This window comes from Sitodiplosis mosellana, unplaced genomic scaffold, assembly GCF_009176505.1.
Source record: "Sitodiplosis mosellana isolate CC-2019 unplaced genomic scaffold, AAFC_SMos_1.0 Smas_scaffold_6170, whole genome shotgun sequence".
NCBI lineage: Eukaryota > Metazoa > Arthropoda > Insecta > Diptera > Cecidomyiidae > Sitodiplosis > Sitodiplosis mosellana.
The window spans coordinates 13114-31082 of NW_022601411.1; the positions used below are offsets into that span (position 1 = coordinate 13114).

Sequence of the window (17969 nt, forward strand, 5' to 3'; positions counted from 1 at the left end):
ATCTCTTATCAGTTTCGCGAAAAGCGCGAAAAATGATAAGAAAAAAAAGTTCTATATGAATTTTGCTTTTTTATGTACGCGATTTGCGCGCAACTGACAAGAGATAAGAGACAACTTTCTTCAGCAATGTTATAAAGGACCTTCTATAACTTTACCGAAGAAACCAAACCGTTATCTCTTATCACTTCCGCGAAATCCGGGAAAACCGTAACGACCCAAGGCATTTCAACATACTCTACTTTACCGCCAATAGATCCATCAAAAAACATACTCGCCTTTTCAAAAATATAAATCAACGAAAAAACATACTCTACTCTCAATCTCACCTATAGAAACAGTGCCTCCGCGAGACCAAATTGCGCCCCGATGCAAAAGAAAATTTTGCGCCTTTTCCAAAAATTGTTAATGCAAATTAAATAATTAAAATGCAGACAATATTTTCTTTACTTCTACAATAATAAGGTATATTTCTATGCGAATTCATGGATAACTTCATTGTGCTGAGACTTATTGACTCCTGTTATTCTTCATCGAAAGAACTTAATATTTTTAACCATTTATGAAAACATACCCTACTTTTTCAACAACCAAAGTAAGAAAAACATACTCCTGTCTATTGGTATTCCAAACTAACAAAATACATACTCTTGTTTAACACAAATTAAGGTCTATGAAACATACTCGCCTTTATTATTACCACAAACAGTCAAAATACTTACTCTACTTTAACTATTTCTAAGTCGGAAGAAACTTACTCTTCTCTTTCGTAACAAAGTCAGTGAAACATACACTACTCTCAATCTCACCCATAGATATATAGATTAATTCGTTCTAATCGCAACACATTCTTGCGCTTATCACAATTTATTCATGAACGTGCTTAGAACAATGGGTATAAATAGTCTGGCAATGTGAAGCAGAATACATCAGTTTGATTTGATTCATACACGTCTACACATCACACATCACACATCTCAAGTCTTGGGAAATTGAGAAAGGAAGATAAGTTCTATTCTCTCTTTTCTTTTATTAAATAAAACGATCATTTCTGTTTTTTTTTTAAAACACATCGCGAATACAAAGTAAAACATCGAATGAAATGTTGAAGATATTTTCGGTGTTGTTTTTAATTTCCCTCCCAATCGAAAATGTTATTTCCGAGTCGGGTATTCACGAAGCCGAAGAAACGCATCTTTCCAATCAGGTAAACCTGCTTGTTTCATTAAATAAACTAATTTCTCGCTATACTATTCATATAAATTTGTTTTTTTTTTTAGTTTGATGTTGATTTAACTGGCGACAATGACGATACTAACAGAACAATTTCGAAACGGGCTAGTTTTACTGTAAACTTGGGGAATCGAAACGCAAAAACAATTATGGATAATATTCTTCAAAAAGCGCAACAGCGTTTAAATGGCTTATATTTGGACGATACGCCTATCGGACCGCTACGCGAACGAGTTTTTCGCAGAATCGTGCATTTAGATGGAGGAATAATTGACCTGCCTGTTCAATTTAAAGCCCACATTACACGATATAATCCAAACCGCCGTCTGACATATCCACAAGGGCTTGATGCTTATTTGGATCGAATGGGCTTCCGACAGGGCGATCAAAGAGGTTTATATTCATATTAATTTTTTTTTGGTTTATATCATAGATTTAACATGAATTGATTTTATGTAGGTCATATAGTGGCACACTCCCTGGATGGACCAAACATTCTACAAAACTTTTTTCCCCATTCCTCTGTTGTCAATAATGGTCGAATGTGGAAAGCAAGCGAAACAGAGATTAGGGATTTCCTCAAAGACCATCCACAGGGATACGCCAAATGGGCTGTCCAGTTTTTCTATCATCCAAGAATGTACCCGACTTCGGTGGTTGGAACAATACGAACCAATGATATGTATCGCCCGATCGGCTATTGTTTAATCTACTCCACTTACAATGTAGTAAATGGAAATGCTATAATGATAGGAAAAGATCGTCATAACAATTATGTAAGGTCTGATTTACCTGAATACCATTGCGGGAACAACTCAGATCTTGGAGATGATGTTGATGGACTGTTCACTGATGCATATTTTTCAAATTAACAATGTACATTGTACATGCAAGTGAAAACACACAATAAAATAATTTCTTTGTTGATTAAATACTTTCAATAATGAAATTAAACGAGTTAATACGTTGCAATTGAACATAACATTTTATTTTGCCGTCACTTGAAACAAAATAGATAAATGAAGAAAAGCCAATGAATGAAGGTTTTCTACATACGTCGTCAATCTTCCTGTTTCCTTAAAATACAAATTGTATGTAGTTTCTTGAATGTTCAATCAACATGGGAAGAAAATTCTCATTCGAAACGAGTAGTGTAGTAATGTATGTTCTGGCACAGGGTCATTGACCCCGTGCCAGATGATTATATTCAATTAATTGTAGTCACAACAATAATTAATTGTAGTCACAACAATTGTTCATGCAATTAATTATAGTCACAACAATCGTGTGTCAGATAACCATTTTCAATTAATTGTAGTCACAACAATTGTCCGTTTTGACTTCTTTTCCGATTTATCGAACAAATTATTGAAGACAAAATACAATTTTCAATTTAGTTCTCAGTTATTACTGAACAAGAACACTTCGTCAAAATGGAGAAGCGATGCTTCACTTTCAATCGATTGAAAGTTTCATTTAACCCAAATGTGTGTGTTTTGAAAATGTATGTCAGGCAATATGCATATCATAAGGCACGCATTGGAACTTGGTGTGAAGAATATTTGGATCGAAAGAGATTTCAGAAGATAGTCAAAGCAGCCGATAAAATAATTTCTCGCGTATTAACAATAGAACATCGAGCGAAAATTATAAAAAGAATGAATAGCCAAAACAATTTAGTTGCATGCAATAGCGTAAGAGTTAATGAACTCTAAATTGCTTCGAATATTTTTTATGCAACAATTGCGAAAAAATTAGAATTTTGTTGCTATATAAGGAGAATATTTTCCACTCGACAGTCGCTAGTTTTCGTTGAACATTCAAGCATAAAAGTCATCATGGAATTGGTCAAATTAGAAGAACGAGACTTTGCTTTCCAAAATCGATTGCAAACTTTCTCAATTGTAAATAACGGTCATATCGATGTGAAATCATTCCTAGATGATGCATACGTTTTGTTTGAGAAACGAATTGAAAAATTGCTTGAAGAGCACTACATTGTCAAAGTTGCTTTCTGTTTTATGGAGGTGTTTGAGAAGGAAATCATGACTAGCGAAGGTGCACAAGTGATAACACAACAATTTTACTTGCACACCAGAGTTGAGATGATTGATTTTGAGACATTCTTAAGCTCCTTCTACACTGCAAATGTTGTGGATTTTGTGCAGCAGAAAATCGATGATATGCAGCTGCTTGGGTCTGGGTTCAGGCTTGCTGAAATCACGGAATTGAACGTGCAAGTTAGTCGCTATGATCCGTTCGGTGGTTCTTCATACATCAAGTTGCCAAAACATCTTGAAAAGAAAAAGGCCATCATCAATGTACAAAATAAAGACAATCAATGCTTTAAATATGCCATTTTGTCAGCATTGTTTAAACCGGATTCAAACGCTCAACGTGTTTCACAGTACAAGCAGTATGAGAACGTGTTGAACTTCGCTGACATCAAATTTCCTGTGCAATTGAAAGACATTTCAAAGTTCGAGAGTTATAATTCAACCATCTCCGTGAATGTCTACATGTATGACAAAAAGGCGCTTGTTGTGAGACCATTACGTTTGACCAAATCAGTGAAATTGAATCATATCCACTTGTTGTTGCTCACCGATGCATCGGGTGATGATGAAGAAGAAGAGAGTGTTGCGCATCATCTCGATGGAGCGGTTGATGAAAGAAAAATGCACTACTGCTGGATTAAGAATTTGAGCGCATTGATAAGTCGACAGATATCGAAAAACTGCACACAAAAACTGTTTTGCGATCGCTGTTTGAATTACTTCACCTGCTCTGAACGATTGAATGCACACACAAAGAATTGTTTTCAACAAAACGATTATCAAGTTGAAGTTCCGTTGATGACTGAATTGAAATTCGCAAACTATAACAATAAGATGAAAGTGCCATTTGTGATTTATGCTGATCTTGAATCATTGCTGAAAGTGCCCGAAGTGGAGTTTTGTCAAAAAGAAACAACGAAAGCATATCAACAACATGAAGCCTATGCAATTGGTTATTACTTCAAGTGTAATTATGATGATTCGAAATCATTTTATCGTAGTAATCGTGGTCCAAACTGTATTGATTGGTTTATACAAGATCTTCAGGATATCGCGAGTGATGTTGAGCAGATTCTGAATGATAAAATGCCACTTAACATGTCCTTAGAAGATGAAGCATTCTTCATTGTATCTGATGAATGTCACATTTGTGAAGAACCATACATGATGGGTGATATTCGTGTTCGTGATCATTGTCACTTGACTGGAAAATATCGAGGATCGGCTCACTCTCGTTGTAATCTAGGATTCAAAGTGCCTCGCTACATTCCAGTAATATTTCACAACCTTGCACATTATGATGCTCATTTCATTATTAGCGCACTTGCAACAAAAGTTCCTGGTAATATCTCAATTATACCGCGAAATGAGCAAAATTACGTGTCATTCACAAAGACGATGCAAAGCACCATCACAAATGATTACAGAGAATTCATCAAGTTCCGATTCATCGATTCGTTTCAATTCATGGCGAAGTCATTGGACTACTTGTCCTCAACGTTACCGTTCGAGAAGAAAAGTAATCTTAAATCGCAATTCAACGATTTGGATGAAGAGCGGCTAAAGATGTTGAAACGAAAAGGTGTTTTTTGCTACGATTACATTGATGAATGGGGGAAGCTGGAAGAAACATCATTACCATCCAAAGAAATGTTCTACAGCAAGTTGAATGAATGTGAATTATCTGTTGAAGACTATGAGTTTGCATGCAAAATATGGAGTGATTTCAAGCTGAACACATTGGGGGAATATTCAGATCTTTACATGAAGACTGATATTCTACTCCTCGCTGATATATTCGAGAACTTTCGAGTGACATGCTATGAAAACTTCAGTTTGGATCCAGCGCACTATTACACCGCACCGGGTCTAACCTTCGATTCAATGCTGAAATATACAAAAGTGGAGATTGAATTGATGACAGATGTTGATATGTTGCTATTCATCGAAAAAGGAATTCGAGGAGGTATTTCACAGTGCAGCAAGCGTCATGCTAAGGCGAACAACAAGTATATGGAGGAGTATGATCCAAATAATCAATCGAAGTATATAGTTTACTTGGATGCGAACAATTTGTATGGCTATGCTATGATGCAAAGTTTACCCATCAACAATTTTGCTTGGTGTCAAAAGAGTTTTACTGTTGAAGAGATCCTAAGCATGTCAGACGATTCTGAAGTCGGCTATATCTTCGAAGTAGATTTGCAATATCCACAACATCTTCATGATAGCCACAAGGACTATCCGTTTTGCGCCGAGAGTCGTTCAGCGCCAAATACAGCTAAGGCCGAAAAAAAACTGATGTTGACATTGTTTGATAAGAAAAACTACATCATTCATTACAAGATGTTGAAGGGTGCAATTCAACAAGGTCTACGTTTAAAAAAAGTTCACAGAGTGCTGGAATTCAAACAGTCAAAGTGGCTTCAACCATATATCAATTTGAATACCGCATTACGAACGAAAGCAACAAATGAATTTGAGAAAGATTTTTATAAACTGATGATCAATGCGATCTATGGAAAAACGATGGAAAACGTTCGAACTAAATCAGATATTCGTTTGAAAAGTGAGTGGAATGGTAGACATGGTGCTCGAAAATTGGTATCAATGCCAAACTTCAAAAAGTACACCATTTTCAATGCAGATTTAGTCGCCATTCATATGGACAAAACAAATGTGATCCTAGATAAACCAATAGCAATTGGGATGTCCATTTTGGAGATATCAAAAGTTTTGATGTATGAATTTTTTTACAACCACTTGCGAGCACAGTATGGTGATGATATTAAACTGCTCTACACTGACACTGATTCATTCATCTTGGAAGTGGATACAGACGATTTTTATGCTGATATGATAAATAATTTGAGCAAGTTTGACACAAGTGACTTTCCAGAAAACAATGCATACAATATTCCACGTGTGAACAAAAAAGTTCCTGGAATGTTCAAGGATGAGTTGAATGGTGAAATTGCTACTGAATACGCAGGTCTTGGTAGTAAGATGTATGGATTGCTGACCCATGGTGTTGAAAAAATGAAGAAAGCTAAAGGTGTTAAGAAATATGTGCTGAAGAAAAATATCAAATTCCAGGATTACATCGATTGTATCAATGATAAATGTAATAAGATTGTGAGAGAACAAAATACTTTTCGCTCTAAGAAACATACTGTATTTAGTGTTAGACAGAAAAAAGTAGCACTTAGTGGAGAAGATAATAAGAGATTTATATTAGAGGATAATGTTGAAACTTTACCATGGGGGCATTATCTGATTCCAATGTAAAATAATAGTGATAAGAAAGAAAAATAAAATGTTCTAAGTTGAGAAAAAAAATGAATATTCGTTTATTATCCTTCTTACAGTCAGGAATACATTATTCTTGGTTCTCTTAAAGTTAGACAAAGTAATTAACTAAAAAATTAATTCGACTTTGATTGTTCAACTGTTTCCTTTAGCTTCAATGCGATTGCTCTTGCACATTGATATTCTGGCCAAGGTTGTCTCTTTCCATGGTATTTGTAGAGTTCAGAGTTGATTTTGGTGATAGTCTTCTCCAAATGAAAATCACACATCAAGGGGTGGCGGTTTTTACGATTCTCATTCAAACCAAGATCTTCAAAGTTGATGCATTCAATTTCACCACAGTTGCGAAATATATACTTTAACCAATTAACCTTTTCAGCACCTTTCACAACCACGACTTTCCCCATTAATTTTGGATACACTTTTTGTATTACTTCAATGATGTGAACATCACCACAATCATATGTAAGTCCGTGGAAATTGTTGGTCAACCAATTTGCCTGTCGTTGATAAAACGATGGAAGCTTCTTGAAAGCATACGGTGACTTGATGATTGCATGATAATAATCATCAACAGAAGTCAAACAAAATTCTTTGCAGATGAATCGTTCGCGATAAGTTTTGAATCCCTGAATATCAACGAAAACGAAATTGACAGACTCGTCTGCTTCTTCTTCATCTTCGTCATCGATATCCATCATTTCAAATGTTCGACCATCGTTTACATCTAAGTCAAGGATATCCCCCCACTCCATCGGGGGCGTTTCGTCTTGTTTGCTTTCCATTGTTGTGAACTCGTTCGTAGTTGAAATGAGACTGATGGTTTACTGTGAAAATTTCTCGCTTTTATACTCTCTCTTTACATGATGATGTGACGTTCGCGTAGTTCTTCGACTATAGAATTAATCTCTTGATCGTGGTTCGAATTTCCAGCATTTTTTGATGACACAAGCAATTTTAAACGGTCAACCAATTCATTCGGGTCATCATAATATTCATAAACAATACTAGATCGTTCAATAAGTCCATGGCCTGACTTACAAAAAGCAAAAACACTGCAAAATCTGTACTATTTTTGGAAAGCTATATCCATTTCTAGTATACTGACAAAATTTCAGCCAATTCTGATATCCAGTTTGTGAGTTGCACCCACTCGGACGGAAACCTCCAAAATTAGCCTTATTTTTACGTTTAATCGGTGTGATCTTTCTTTGGATGTTTTTTATTAAGTTCCGGGCACATGAAAAGTCTGAGAAAGACCAGATTTTGAAAATACAGTGGTTGGTGAAGAGATTCGTAGAATATTTCATTGAATTTTATCACTAAATAAGCAGATCAAGAATCTGTGTGAAACTCGCATTGGAACAACATACTTCTCTTCGCCAAATAAGCTACTTTTTATCAAGTTTTTACATTCAGATAGGTCTAAAATGGTGCTAATATTGTTCTTCTGACATTTTCAACTTTGTACGAATGTTTCATGATGATAATTCTATGCTTATTCCCACAAAAACGGCTCAAAGTATATATAGCTTATATTTGGCGGCTATGGTCACTTTGAGCCCTCTCTGTCGATTTCTACCTAATATTTTTGACCCGTATCAATTACATTGGACTAAATAGACATCAATTATAATATATCAAGGCAAAAACCTGTTTAAATTTGGGCTTTACTGTTCCAAACAAGGCTTCGAATCCTTAAAAAATTGTTTATTTTGCTCAATAGCCAAAAACGCGGCAATGCATTTTCAATTGGGTTTTTCATAAGTACAAACCCATGCTGAGTTGGAACTATAACCCAGCTTAGTAGCCCTATGGCCTTATTAAATTTATGCTCTATCGTATTTGAGCATTCCGCTTTCGCTTCGTGACTTTTGTAATGATTTCTTCCGAAACCACATATTTTGAACATTTTGGAGGTTTATCGACAAAATTGCCCATAGGGCTATGCATAAATCCAATTCAACCATATCCAATGATTATTTCGATAGTATTGGGACACTATAAACTAACTTTGATAGGGATTTGATGTTTCTATTCATTTTGCTCTGAGAACAGAAGTACCAAATTGACAAAAAATTGCAGTTTTTCCATGATTTTCAAAAAATGAAAAATAACTTCATTCAAAGTGTTGTATCTTGGAAACTAGTGATCAGATTTGGCTGAAATTTTGTCAGGATACTAGAAATAGATGTAGCTTTCCAAAAATAGTATAGATTTTGCAGTGTTTTTGCTTTTTGTAAGTCAGGCCATGGACTTATTGAACGATCTAGTATTTTCTGCATATGGGATAAATTTATTTTCCAAACATTTTCCTGTGTGAACACGTTTTTTGTAACGTGAAACTACTTGTAAATTATCAATGGGAATTTCAATCTTTCGACGTTTGGGGGCAACGATACCTCTGTAATATCCTTCCTCATCAAAATCATCAGGACTTATTGTAACATTACGACTCTTCTTGTTGAGTTTTTTCTTTTCTCTCTTCACAAGTTCAACCTTTCGCCTTTTCGGTTTAACAGAACCAAGATAATTCCCCATAGAATCATAATCTTCCGGACTGAGAATTTTCCGTTTCTTTTTTGATTTATATTCACATGAATCATTTTTGCATTGATTCAGGCTTACAAATTTTGATAAGCGCATAGTGTCACTAGCTTCAGAACGATGTTTTTTTCTTCGAGCTTTTGTTTTTGCATGATCATCATCTCGTATTTTCTTCAAAGTGTGAAGATCATTGCTCGTTGTGACATTACGCGGTTGGAAAATTTGTCCTTTATCAACCTTACATTTTTGAATAATAGCTGCGTCATTTTCAGGTTCAGAGATATCCACAAAGTTATTATAGCGTAGAGAGTCACTAGCTTCAGAACGATGTTTTTTTCTTCGAGCTTTAGTTTTTGCATGATCATCATCTCGTATTTTCTTCAAAGTGTGAAGATCATTGCTCGTTGCGACATTACGCGGTTGGAAAATTCGTCCTTTATCAACCTTACATTTTTGAATAATAGCTGCATCATTTTCAGGTTCAGAGATATCTACAAAGTTATTATAGCGCAGAGAGTCACTAGCTTCAGAACGACGTTTTTTCCTTTGAACCATAGCTTTCACACGATCATTTTCCCGTACTTTCTCCAAAGTGTTAAGATCATTGCTCGTTGCAATGCGTTTATAATCCTTGCGATTTTTATTAATAACTGCATCTTGTTCATCACTTTTAGGTTCAGAGGTTGAATCATCTGATTTTGCTTCATTTTTCACATTTTCTTCAAACTTTATTTCATTCTCTTGATCATCATTGTCAAATTCCATCAAATCATCATCTTTTTCTATTTTATGTTCACGATCTAATAGTGTATTTTCGTTTGAAATGTATTCCTTTGTGTCAATCAATTGTTTAATTGAGTTTGTTATGGGTGCATATCTCTCATGCAATTCATTTTCACGCAAAACTTGATTTCGACGTAATTTTCGAAATTTATTTGCAATTATGCTGCGTGTTCGCACTAAGGCAGATTTAAATTTTCTCTCTTTGCTAGTCATTGTCTTCACATTGAGCGATAAATTTAGACTGAATGATTTTATTCATTAATTTGCTTATTTATTAGTTTCTAAATAACTTGAAAAACCTTTTCGATAACGACCTTCATTGACGTCACTATCAAGATCAATTACAACAAATCCAAATCTCTCCTTCCAACATTCTAAACAGAAACGTTTGAATTCTTCAAACTTCATGTCACAAGCAACACCCATATCGTTGTAAATATGTTTCAAATTTAGATCGTCTTGCTTGAATAGTATCAAAAAATTACAATTATCTCTGATGAGATGCTTACTAATTCTAGTGTACGTCTGAGTTAAATAAAAACAATCAATATTTCTATGTCTACCTAAACAGAAATAATTTCGAATATTTTCTTGCTTTCTATCACAAACCACATCATCAAAGATAAAAATAGAATTTTTCCTAGCTTCATTGGGGGCAATTACTTTTTCAGATGCTGCAAATGTATAGAATCCTATATGCTTCAAAGGCTTCAGAATCTTTTTCAAATATCCATATTTATCTTGTTCTAAGGTTTTTGAATAAATGTAAATATTTTCAAATTTCAAACCATTTTCAGATTCGATTAAACTTATCAGTAAATTTGTTTTCCCACAGTTTGATGGACCAGCAATTATACACCTAATTGAGTTAGGTAATAGTTGGCTGTGTCGTCTCAATTTCGGCTTTAAAGTTGAGACAACTTTATCCATATTTGGGATATCAATAGTAATAGCTTGTTTAGTGAAACGCATCTTGTTTATAACTGAAACAAAAAAGACAAATTTACTTTTATTTATACTACTCCTGCAACAAAATGAAGAGAAAAAACTATTACTAATATACTATAACTTTTTCACTATTCATAATATGCATACAAAAAACTCAAACAAAGATGCCCGCAATTCACAGTGTTAAATTTTTGATATTGATCATAATTGTAAAATATACTACATTCGCTACCCAAGTACTTAATCAACTCCAATGGTGGTGCTAATTTACCAAATGAATCAAAGTAAAATACGTTTTTGTTTGTTTTAACAAAACATGTCCAATGCGTTCCATGATTTTTCATTGAATCATGATTTATAATCATACATTCTTCTTCTTTTGGTGTTCTTTGCGGAAGATTATCACGCATATAGACTCCTTGAAAATGTGGGATTTTCAACAACTTGATGTATTTTATTAGATCAAAATTAGTTAATGCACGCTTAGGCAGCGAATCTAATGGTTTTTTGTATAGGACTGCAAGTAAAATCCATTTCCTTTGGCGTTCGAACGCAGATAGAAACCTTTTCCGGATTTACCCCCAATCGCAATTGATTCCATCGTTCTATTGTGACGTTTGTTTTCCTCTAACTCTTTTTGCCCCCTTTTTGCCCCCTTTTTGCCACATTGATTGCATTTGTGATGCTTGCCGCAGTTCCAGCAATTGTTCCTAACGCACTTAGACCAGCAAAGATCGGGATGAGTGGTAAAACACCACCAACGATCGTGGGTAATTTTATAGTACGTGGTGTCTTCACACGTTTTCCACCTTTTGACTTTTTGATCGTAGCGACAGCGACTTTTATTGCTGAATCCACCGTATCTGGTTTGTTTTTCTTGATTGCTACTCTAGCTGATTTAATCAAAGTTGATAAAGCAACATGCTGCTTTTTCATCTTCTTCTTCTTTAATCGACATTTCGATAACCCCTTGCCGCTTTTTGTAAGACTTCGTTTGATTTTCATAGCAGCAGCCACACCTAACGCTATGGCTCGTTCAGATAATGATGCATCCTTTGAAAAAACTCGTTTCATTGCTTCTTTTTGAAGTTTTTTGTCGGCAATCGAACGTTCTGAAGAATTGTTATGTTTACTATATTCGATATCGTGTAGTTTACATGCAGCATCCAAAGGATTTATGCCTGAATCTCCTCTAGCTAGTCGTTTTCCTAAATGTGTACCTGGACCACAGTACTGATAATTTGGCACATGCAACTCAAATGGAAGTTTATCAATAATTCTATCTATAATACCACCACCACGTTTGACTATTTTTTTAACTCTTTTCTTATTCGTTTTCATCTCCCTCAGATGTTTACTCTTGAATGATTGATAGAGAAATGATTATTTTTAAAGCATAGCATCAGGCTTTTATACAATTTACGTTGAGAAGAAGGGGGGAGGATGGGGATAAAAAGACATGACAAATCGAATGCCAAATCAGTTTTCTAGAGACAGTCATGATGTCAATAACATTAACACTCACGGGCAACAGCTCCCTCTTGCATTCAAGTTTTCACCCTGAAATTGTATTGGATGATCGATTTAGCTACTCTTGCAGCTTACTGGATTTTTATACATATAACTCAATTCCTAATATTTATGATGGGAACAACAAGATTCATCATCAAGTTGGGGTAAAGGGTGACAATGAAGTGCTTGAGGTACCAGTTGGATCATATGAATTAAATAGGTTAGGAGCATTATTAGAGGAAGAGTTTCGCGGAAGGGGCATTCAGTTTCGTATGCATTCAAATGCAAATACTATGAAATGTAGAATTGAAAGTGACGTTTTCATTGATTTTACACAACCAAACTCTATCGGATCAGTTTTGGGGTTCAATCGTAAACTTCCAGCTTTTGGGTTTCATACATCAGATAAAATTGCTAATATACAGAGTGTAAATAGCATTCGAATTGATTGTGATTTAACAACAGGGTCTTTTCATAACGGTAGAAGTACTCACACAATATATGAATTTAGCCCTACAGTTGATCCTGGATACAAAATTAATGAACAACCAAAACATTTGATCTATTTACCTGTCATTAGACGTCGTATAAATGAATTAAACATTTCAATAGTCGATCAAGATGGCCGATTAGTGGACTTTCGAGGTGAAAAAATTACTTGTCGTATACATATACGGAGAGAATCATAAGCGAACTTAAATAAATAATGAAGAAGTTGTTCATTTGACTTATTCATTTGTTGACTGTGATTGAATAAACATATTCCTCAAAAACTCTCAAAAAAAAAATGTTAATTTATCACGATTACCCACGCGAGTATAAAAGTGCGCCCCCATCTGGATCGGATGTCATTTCGTTTGAAGACGCGAAGAAGAAAACATCTAACAAGAGTGGTCTGAATTTAAAAAAATATTACGTTTTTAAAGAGTTTAGGATTTAAAGTGAAAAAAGTGTAGAATAATACAACAATGGCGAGTAAAATCTTGGAAGTTAAAAATCCAATCGTTCAAGATGACGACATTATAAGTCAACAATTTCATACGTATACTCCATATACAACATCATATAACAATAATGATGAAATTCGCATTACCATACAATCACATGAGTTGAATGTTTTACCGTCAGAAAGCTATCTTCTAATTGAATTTTCAACCGCAAAAAATGATGGAACACCATTTGTACGTAATGAAGCAGTATTTGCATACAACTCCATCGCACACTTATTCAGTGAAATGCGTTATGAGTTAAATGGTATTGAAATTGATCGTTGTAAATCACCGGGCATTACATCCATTTTGAAGTGTATGATTGCATGTAAATCTGAAGATGAAAAATCTTATCTTCTCTTTAATCAATATAGTCAACAAAATATTGTAGCTGGAAGCTATCGAGTTATTCTACCACTAAGATTCATTTTTGGATTCTGTGATGATTTCAGAAAAATCATAATGAACAGTAAACATGAGTTAATTTTAGTGCGTAGCCGCTCAAATAACAATTTTTACACCTCAGCTGAAGACATTCTACGTCTAAGTGTAACCAAAATTCACTGGAAAATTCAACATATCTTTATGAGTGATAAAGCTAAATTGCGAATGTATAAAATGATCTCTCACAAGGATAGCCTACTTTTACCATTTCGGTCTTGGGATTTATATGAATTACCACTTGTACCGGAAACAACACGTCATACATGGAGTGTGAAAACAACGATTCAAGTTAGTAAGCCGAGATTTGTTGTTGTTGCTTTCCAAACAAATCGTAACAATATTCTTACTGTTGATTCAACATTGTTTGATCATTGCAACATTTCAAACTTGAAGCTATATTTAAACAACGAACGTTACCCCTATGATGATATGCATTTGAACTTTGGGTTGTCACACTATCAGGAGTTATTTTATACATTACAAAGTGTTCAACAAAAATACTATAATGATGTATCCTTCTACAATCCACTCGGTGTTGATCCGGAAAACTTCTTTACGAATCGACCTATATTTGTGTTTGATTGTAGTAGAACGGATGAAAGTATGAAAATGGGTATGGTTGATGTTCGACTTGAAATAGAGACCCAACAGATCATACCAAATAACACAGCAGCCTATTGTTTAATAATTCACGACAATTTAGTCGAATATTCACCTTTCTCGAGTATGGTTCATCGTGTTATTTAAGCTAAAAGAAAATAATGAGTAAACGAGATCTTGTAAACGAACTACATCGTGAAGCTAGGCGGAACTTTGCGCGTAGGCGTACACTTATGATGGGAATCGATGATACCTTGCAAGCAGATTTGGTTGAAATGATTCCGTATGCATCAAAAAATAAAAACATGAAATATACTTTAACTGTCATAAATATATTCTCAAAAAAAGCCTACGCTAGAGCATTAAAAAATAAGACAGCATTAGAAGTAACGAATGCCATGGAGTCCATTTTAAATTCCATTGATCACCCCATTCATAATTTACATGTAGATATGGGAAAGGAATTCTACAACTCAACAATGAGAAGAATGTTAGATGAACGAAAAATTAAGTTATACTCAACATATAGTAGAATGAAAGCGGCAATTGTTGAAAGATTTAATAGAACACTGAAAAATAAAATGTGGAAAGAGTTTAGCTATCGTGGATCCTACAAATGGATAGACATTCTTCAAAATTTGATCGCTGACTACAATAACACAAAGCATCACACCATCGGGATGAAACCTAATGATGTGAATGAAAGCAATGAACGCTATCTATCAAAAACAATTTATAGCCCCATTTTGACAAACAATGTAGTGAAAAGACAAAAGTTTAAACTAGGTGACTTAGTGCGAATCAGCAAGTACAAACATGTATTCGAAAAGGGGTATACCCCCAATTGGACTACTGAAGTGTTCAGAGTTCATCGAATTCAGAACACCATTCCGACAACTTATTTACTAAACGATTTGGATGGCGATGAGATTAAAGGTTCGTTTTATGTTGAAGAGCTCAGAAAAGCTGAAAATTCAGAATTGTACTTGGTAGAGAAAATAATACGAGAAAAGGGGGATAAATTATATGTGAAATGGATTGGATTCAACGATGAACATAATTCATGGATAAACAAAAGCGATATGCTGTAAATTTAATGATTGTTTTGTCTATGTGATATCAATAACCTCTGAAACAATTTGATTCCAAGAATGCTGACTTGCTGACAGAGGTCATAAAATTTTATTAATTGTTTCGTCTAAATGATGTCATTGAACTGCAATCAAAACATAAAAAATGCTACGAAAAATATGAAACTGCAACAAATTTGAAGAAGTGGGGGGAGCGATGATTTTTGTATAAAAGAGCGATCATGAATGTGAGAATTCATCAGTTTCAATTTGAAGACGATCGAGGAAGAAGAAAGGAGCAGCCCGACAAGCAGGCAAGGAGCATCCTCCCCGAAGAAACTTTGAAAAATAAGAATTGAGAAAAAATCAGAATCGCAAAATGAACGCGTTGGATAAGCTGAGAGCTGCTTGTATGAACAAGTCGTACAAAAACTTCGATGAGCTACCGATTGGGGAATACATTGTGCATGAATTTGTTGCAGTGGAAACGAAGCATGGAAGACGTGTACGAATCCAATTGGATTTGCATTATATGTATTTGCCACCACGGTTCAACATCACTTTAGATGAAGCTGCTCTCATCGAATTGAATTCGTCTCCGAAAATCATGATCTATGGAGGGAAGGATGCGACCCGCAAGAATCGGTTGATTCTCGATTTTCATGATGTTGAATACTTGGCACAACAGATGTTCCCACAACAACTTCAACAACAGAAGCAAGACCAGCATCAATAGAAACAGAAATATCAACCGAACAATGAATGAATGAAAATCACAAAATTGTTAGAATTTTAAGTTCGATTTCTAAAAAAATATGGTTTTGTCAATTAGATTTTAAGTTTTTGAATAAAATCAACTTCATTTTTTTTTTAAATAAAAAACTCAGTCTTTTCTTTCAGAAAGTTCTCTCAAAAGTTGAAAAAACATTCGAAAATTAATCTTTTTTCCTCTTGTCATCAGGTCTTTTAAAGAAAAAATAAGCGAAATTCCAAAAAAAGATTTGAAAATCGATGTACCAACTCAAAAAAAAACATTTGAAAAAAAAATCCATTTTTTCTCTCTAAAAGAGAAGCTCTTTATGAAAAAAATATTGAAGAAAAAATAAACTCCGAAAAAAGAGAGATCAAAAAATCTATCAAAAAGTTGATAAAAACTTCTGGAAATTAATCTGTTTTCCTCCCAATATTCGGTCTTCCAAAGTAAAAAAAATAAGTGAAATTCCAAAAAGAGATTTTGAAAATCGATGTACAAACCTTTAAAACTCAGAACAAGAACACCTGAAAAAAAATCAAATTTTTTTTTCCAAAAAAGAGAAGCTCTTTATGAAAAAATATTGAAGAGAATAAAATTCCGAAAAAGAATCTTCACAGCAGTACAAAACTATAACAAATGCTAACAGAAAAATGTTTGGATTTTTTTTGCTTCTAGTCATTTATTGCTAGATTTATTGTTTATTTAGGTGTTTCACAAAAAATCGGTTGATTTGCTCGAAATTGAGGAAAAATCAATGTAAATTTCCGAATGTGGTCGAGTTGTGACGGTGTGAATCTCACTCGAAACTTAAAAACGATCGACGACATTCTCCAAATGTTATGGTGTTTCTACAGACCGGGCATCGATGTATACGGTGTGGGTCATTGTGCGGATCGTTGAACCAACGTAACAAACAAGATTGATGGATCGAATGACCACATTCTGTGACCATAATTTCGAATGAATCGTTGCGGAGATCATATAGACAGATAGAGCAGATTGGTCTTTTCCGTCTTGCGTCTTGCTCGTTATCATCTAATCGTTGATACATTCTCGATCGCATGTTGTCTTCATCGTTTTCCCAGTCTTCTATTGCCAGTCGTACACGAAATAACTGAGAACTAAATTGAAAATTGTGTTTTGTCTTCAATAATTTGTTCGATAAATCGGAAAAGAAGTCGGACAATTGTTGTGACTACAATTAATTATTGTTGTGACTACAATTAATTGAATATAATCATCTGGCACGGGGTCAATGACCCTGTGCCAGAACATACATTACTACACTACTGAAACGAAAATTAAAATATATTTGAGTGATGTAAATGTTACGCCAACAAAGGCTAGCTGATGCTGCAAGGTAATCTAGTTCGATTTGTACATAAAATGCTCACTGAAACGTATAAAATTCCACCGAAATTCATCACCGGACTCGATCTCGCCAAGAAAGAGAAAAAGAAAAAGAAGTAAAGAACACGAACACACACCTTGAATTCGGTTGTTGTTTGTCATTTTTTATCGTTTCACAATGAATAAAATATGATTTTTAACAAGTTTTACGAGAGTTTTATTTCCATCATTTTTGAGAGGCGAGCCATCCACAGAAAATATTAAAGCTTTCGTTGACTTCAGGCAGTGAAAATGTTGGAGCTATGGTCTCACTAAAAAAGGTTAGTCGTGATACAAACCCTATTTTTAGCGAGACACATACCGGTTTCATTCCATG

At 34.5% G+C, this 17969-nt stretch overlaps 3 protein-coding genes across 3 annotated transcripts; all 3 read left to right on the plus strand.

The window, feature by feature from the left end:
* Nucleotides 1–923: 923 nt before the first annotated feature.
* LOC129575833 (uncharacterized) lies at nucleotides 924–2207 on the plus strand. The gene is made up of 3 exons (XM_055459940.1): nucleotides 924–1204; nucleotides 1278–1623; nucleotides 1690–2207. Exons 1-3 carry the CDS (start codon nucleotides 1100–1102, stop codon nucleotides 2100–2102), a joined length of 864 nt encoding a protein of 287 aa, XP_055315915.1. The 5' UTR covers nucleotides 924–1099; the 3' UTR covers nucleotides 2103–2207.
* Nucleotides 2208–3068: 861 nt separating this feature from the next.
* On the plus strand, nucleotides 3069–6575 carry LOC129575903 (uncharacterized). Its single transcript, XM_055460139.1, has one exon. It carries the CDS (start codon nucleotides 3069–3071, stop codon nucleotides 6573–6575), a length of 3507 nt encoding a protein of 1168 aa, XP_055316114.1.
* A 6779-nt stretch (nucleotides 6576–13354) lies between these two features.
* LOC129575904 (uncharacterized) lies at nucleotides 13355–14566 on the plus strand. The gene has a single exon (XM_055460140.1). It carries the CDS (start codon nucleotides 13355–13357, stop codon nucleotides 14564–14566), a length of 1212 nt encoding a protein of 403 aa, XP_055316115.1.
* Nucleotides 14567–17969: the final 3403 nt, after the last annotated feature.

Excerpts from the sequence above, each read along its gene's own strand:
- LOC129575833 (XM_055459940.1), top strand. The coding sequence starts at position 1,100 with ATGTTGAAGATATTTTCGGTGTTGTTTTTAATTTCCCTCCCAATCGAA. Across the intron at positions 1,205-1,277 it reads AAACGCATCTTTCCAATCAG|TTTGATGTTGATTTAACTGG; the intron begins GTAAACCTGCTT and ends TTTTTTTTTTAG. Across the intron at positions 1,624-1,689 it reads CCGACAGGGCGATCAAAGAG|GTCATATAGTGGCACACTCC; the intron begins GTTTATATTCAT and ends GATTTTATGTAG.
- LOC129575904 (XM_055460140.1), top strand. The coding sequence starts at position 13,355 with ATGGCGAGTAAAATCTTGGAAGTTAAAAATCCAATCGTTCAAGATGAC.
- LOC129575903 (XM_055460139.1), top strand. The coding sequence starts at position 3,069 with ATGGAATTGGTCAAATTAGAAGAACGAGACTTTGCTTTCCAAAATCGA.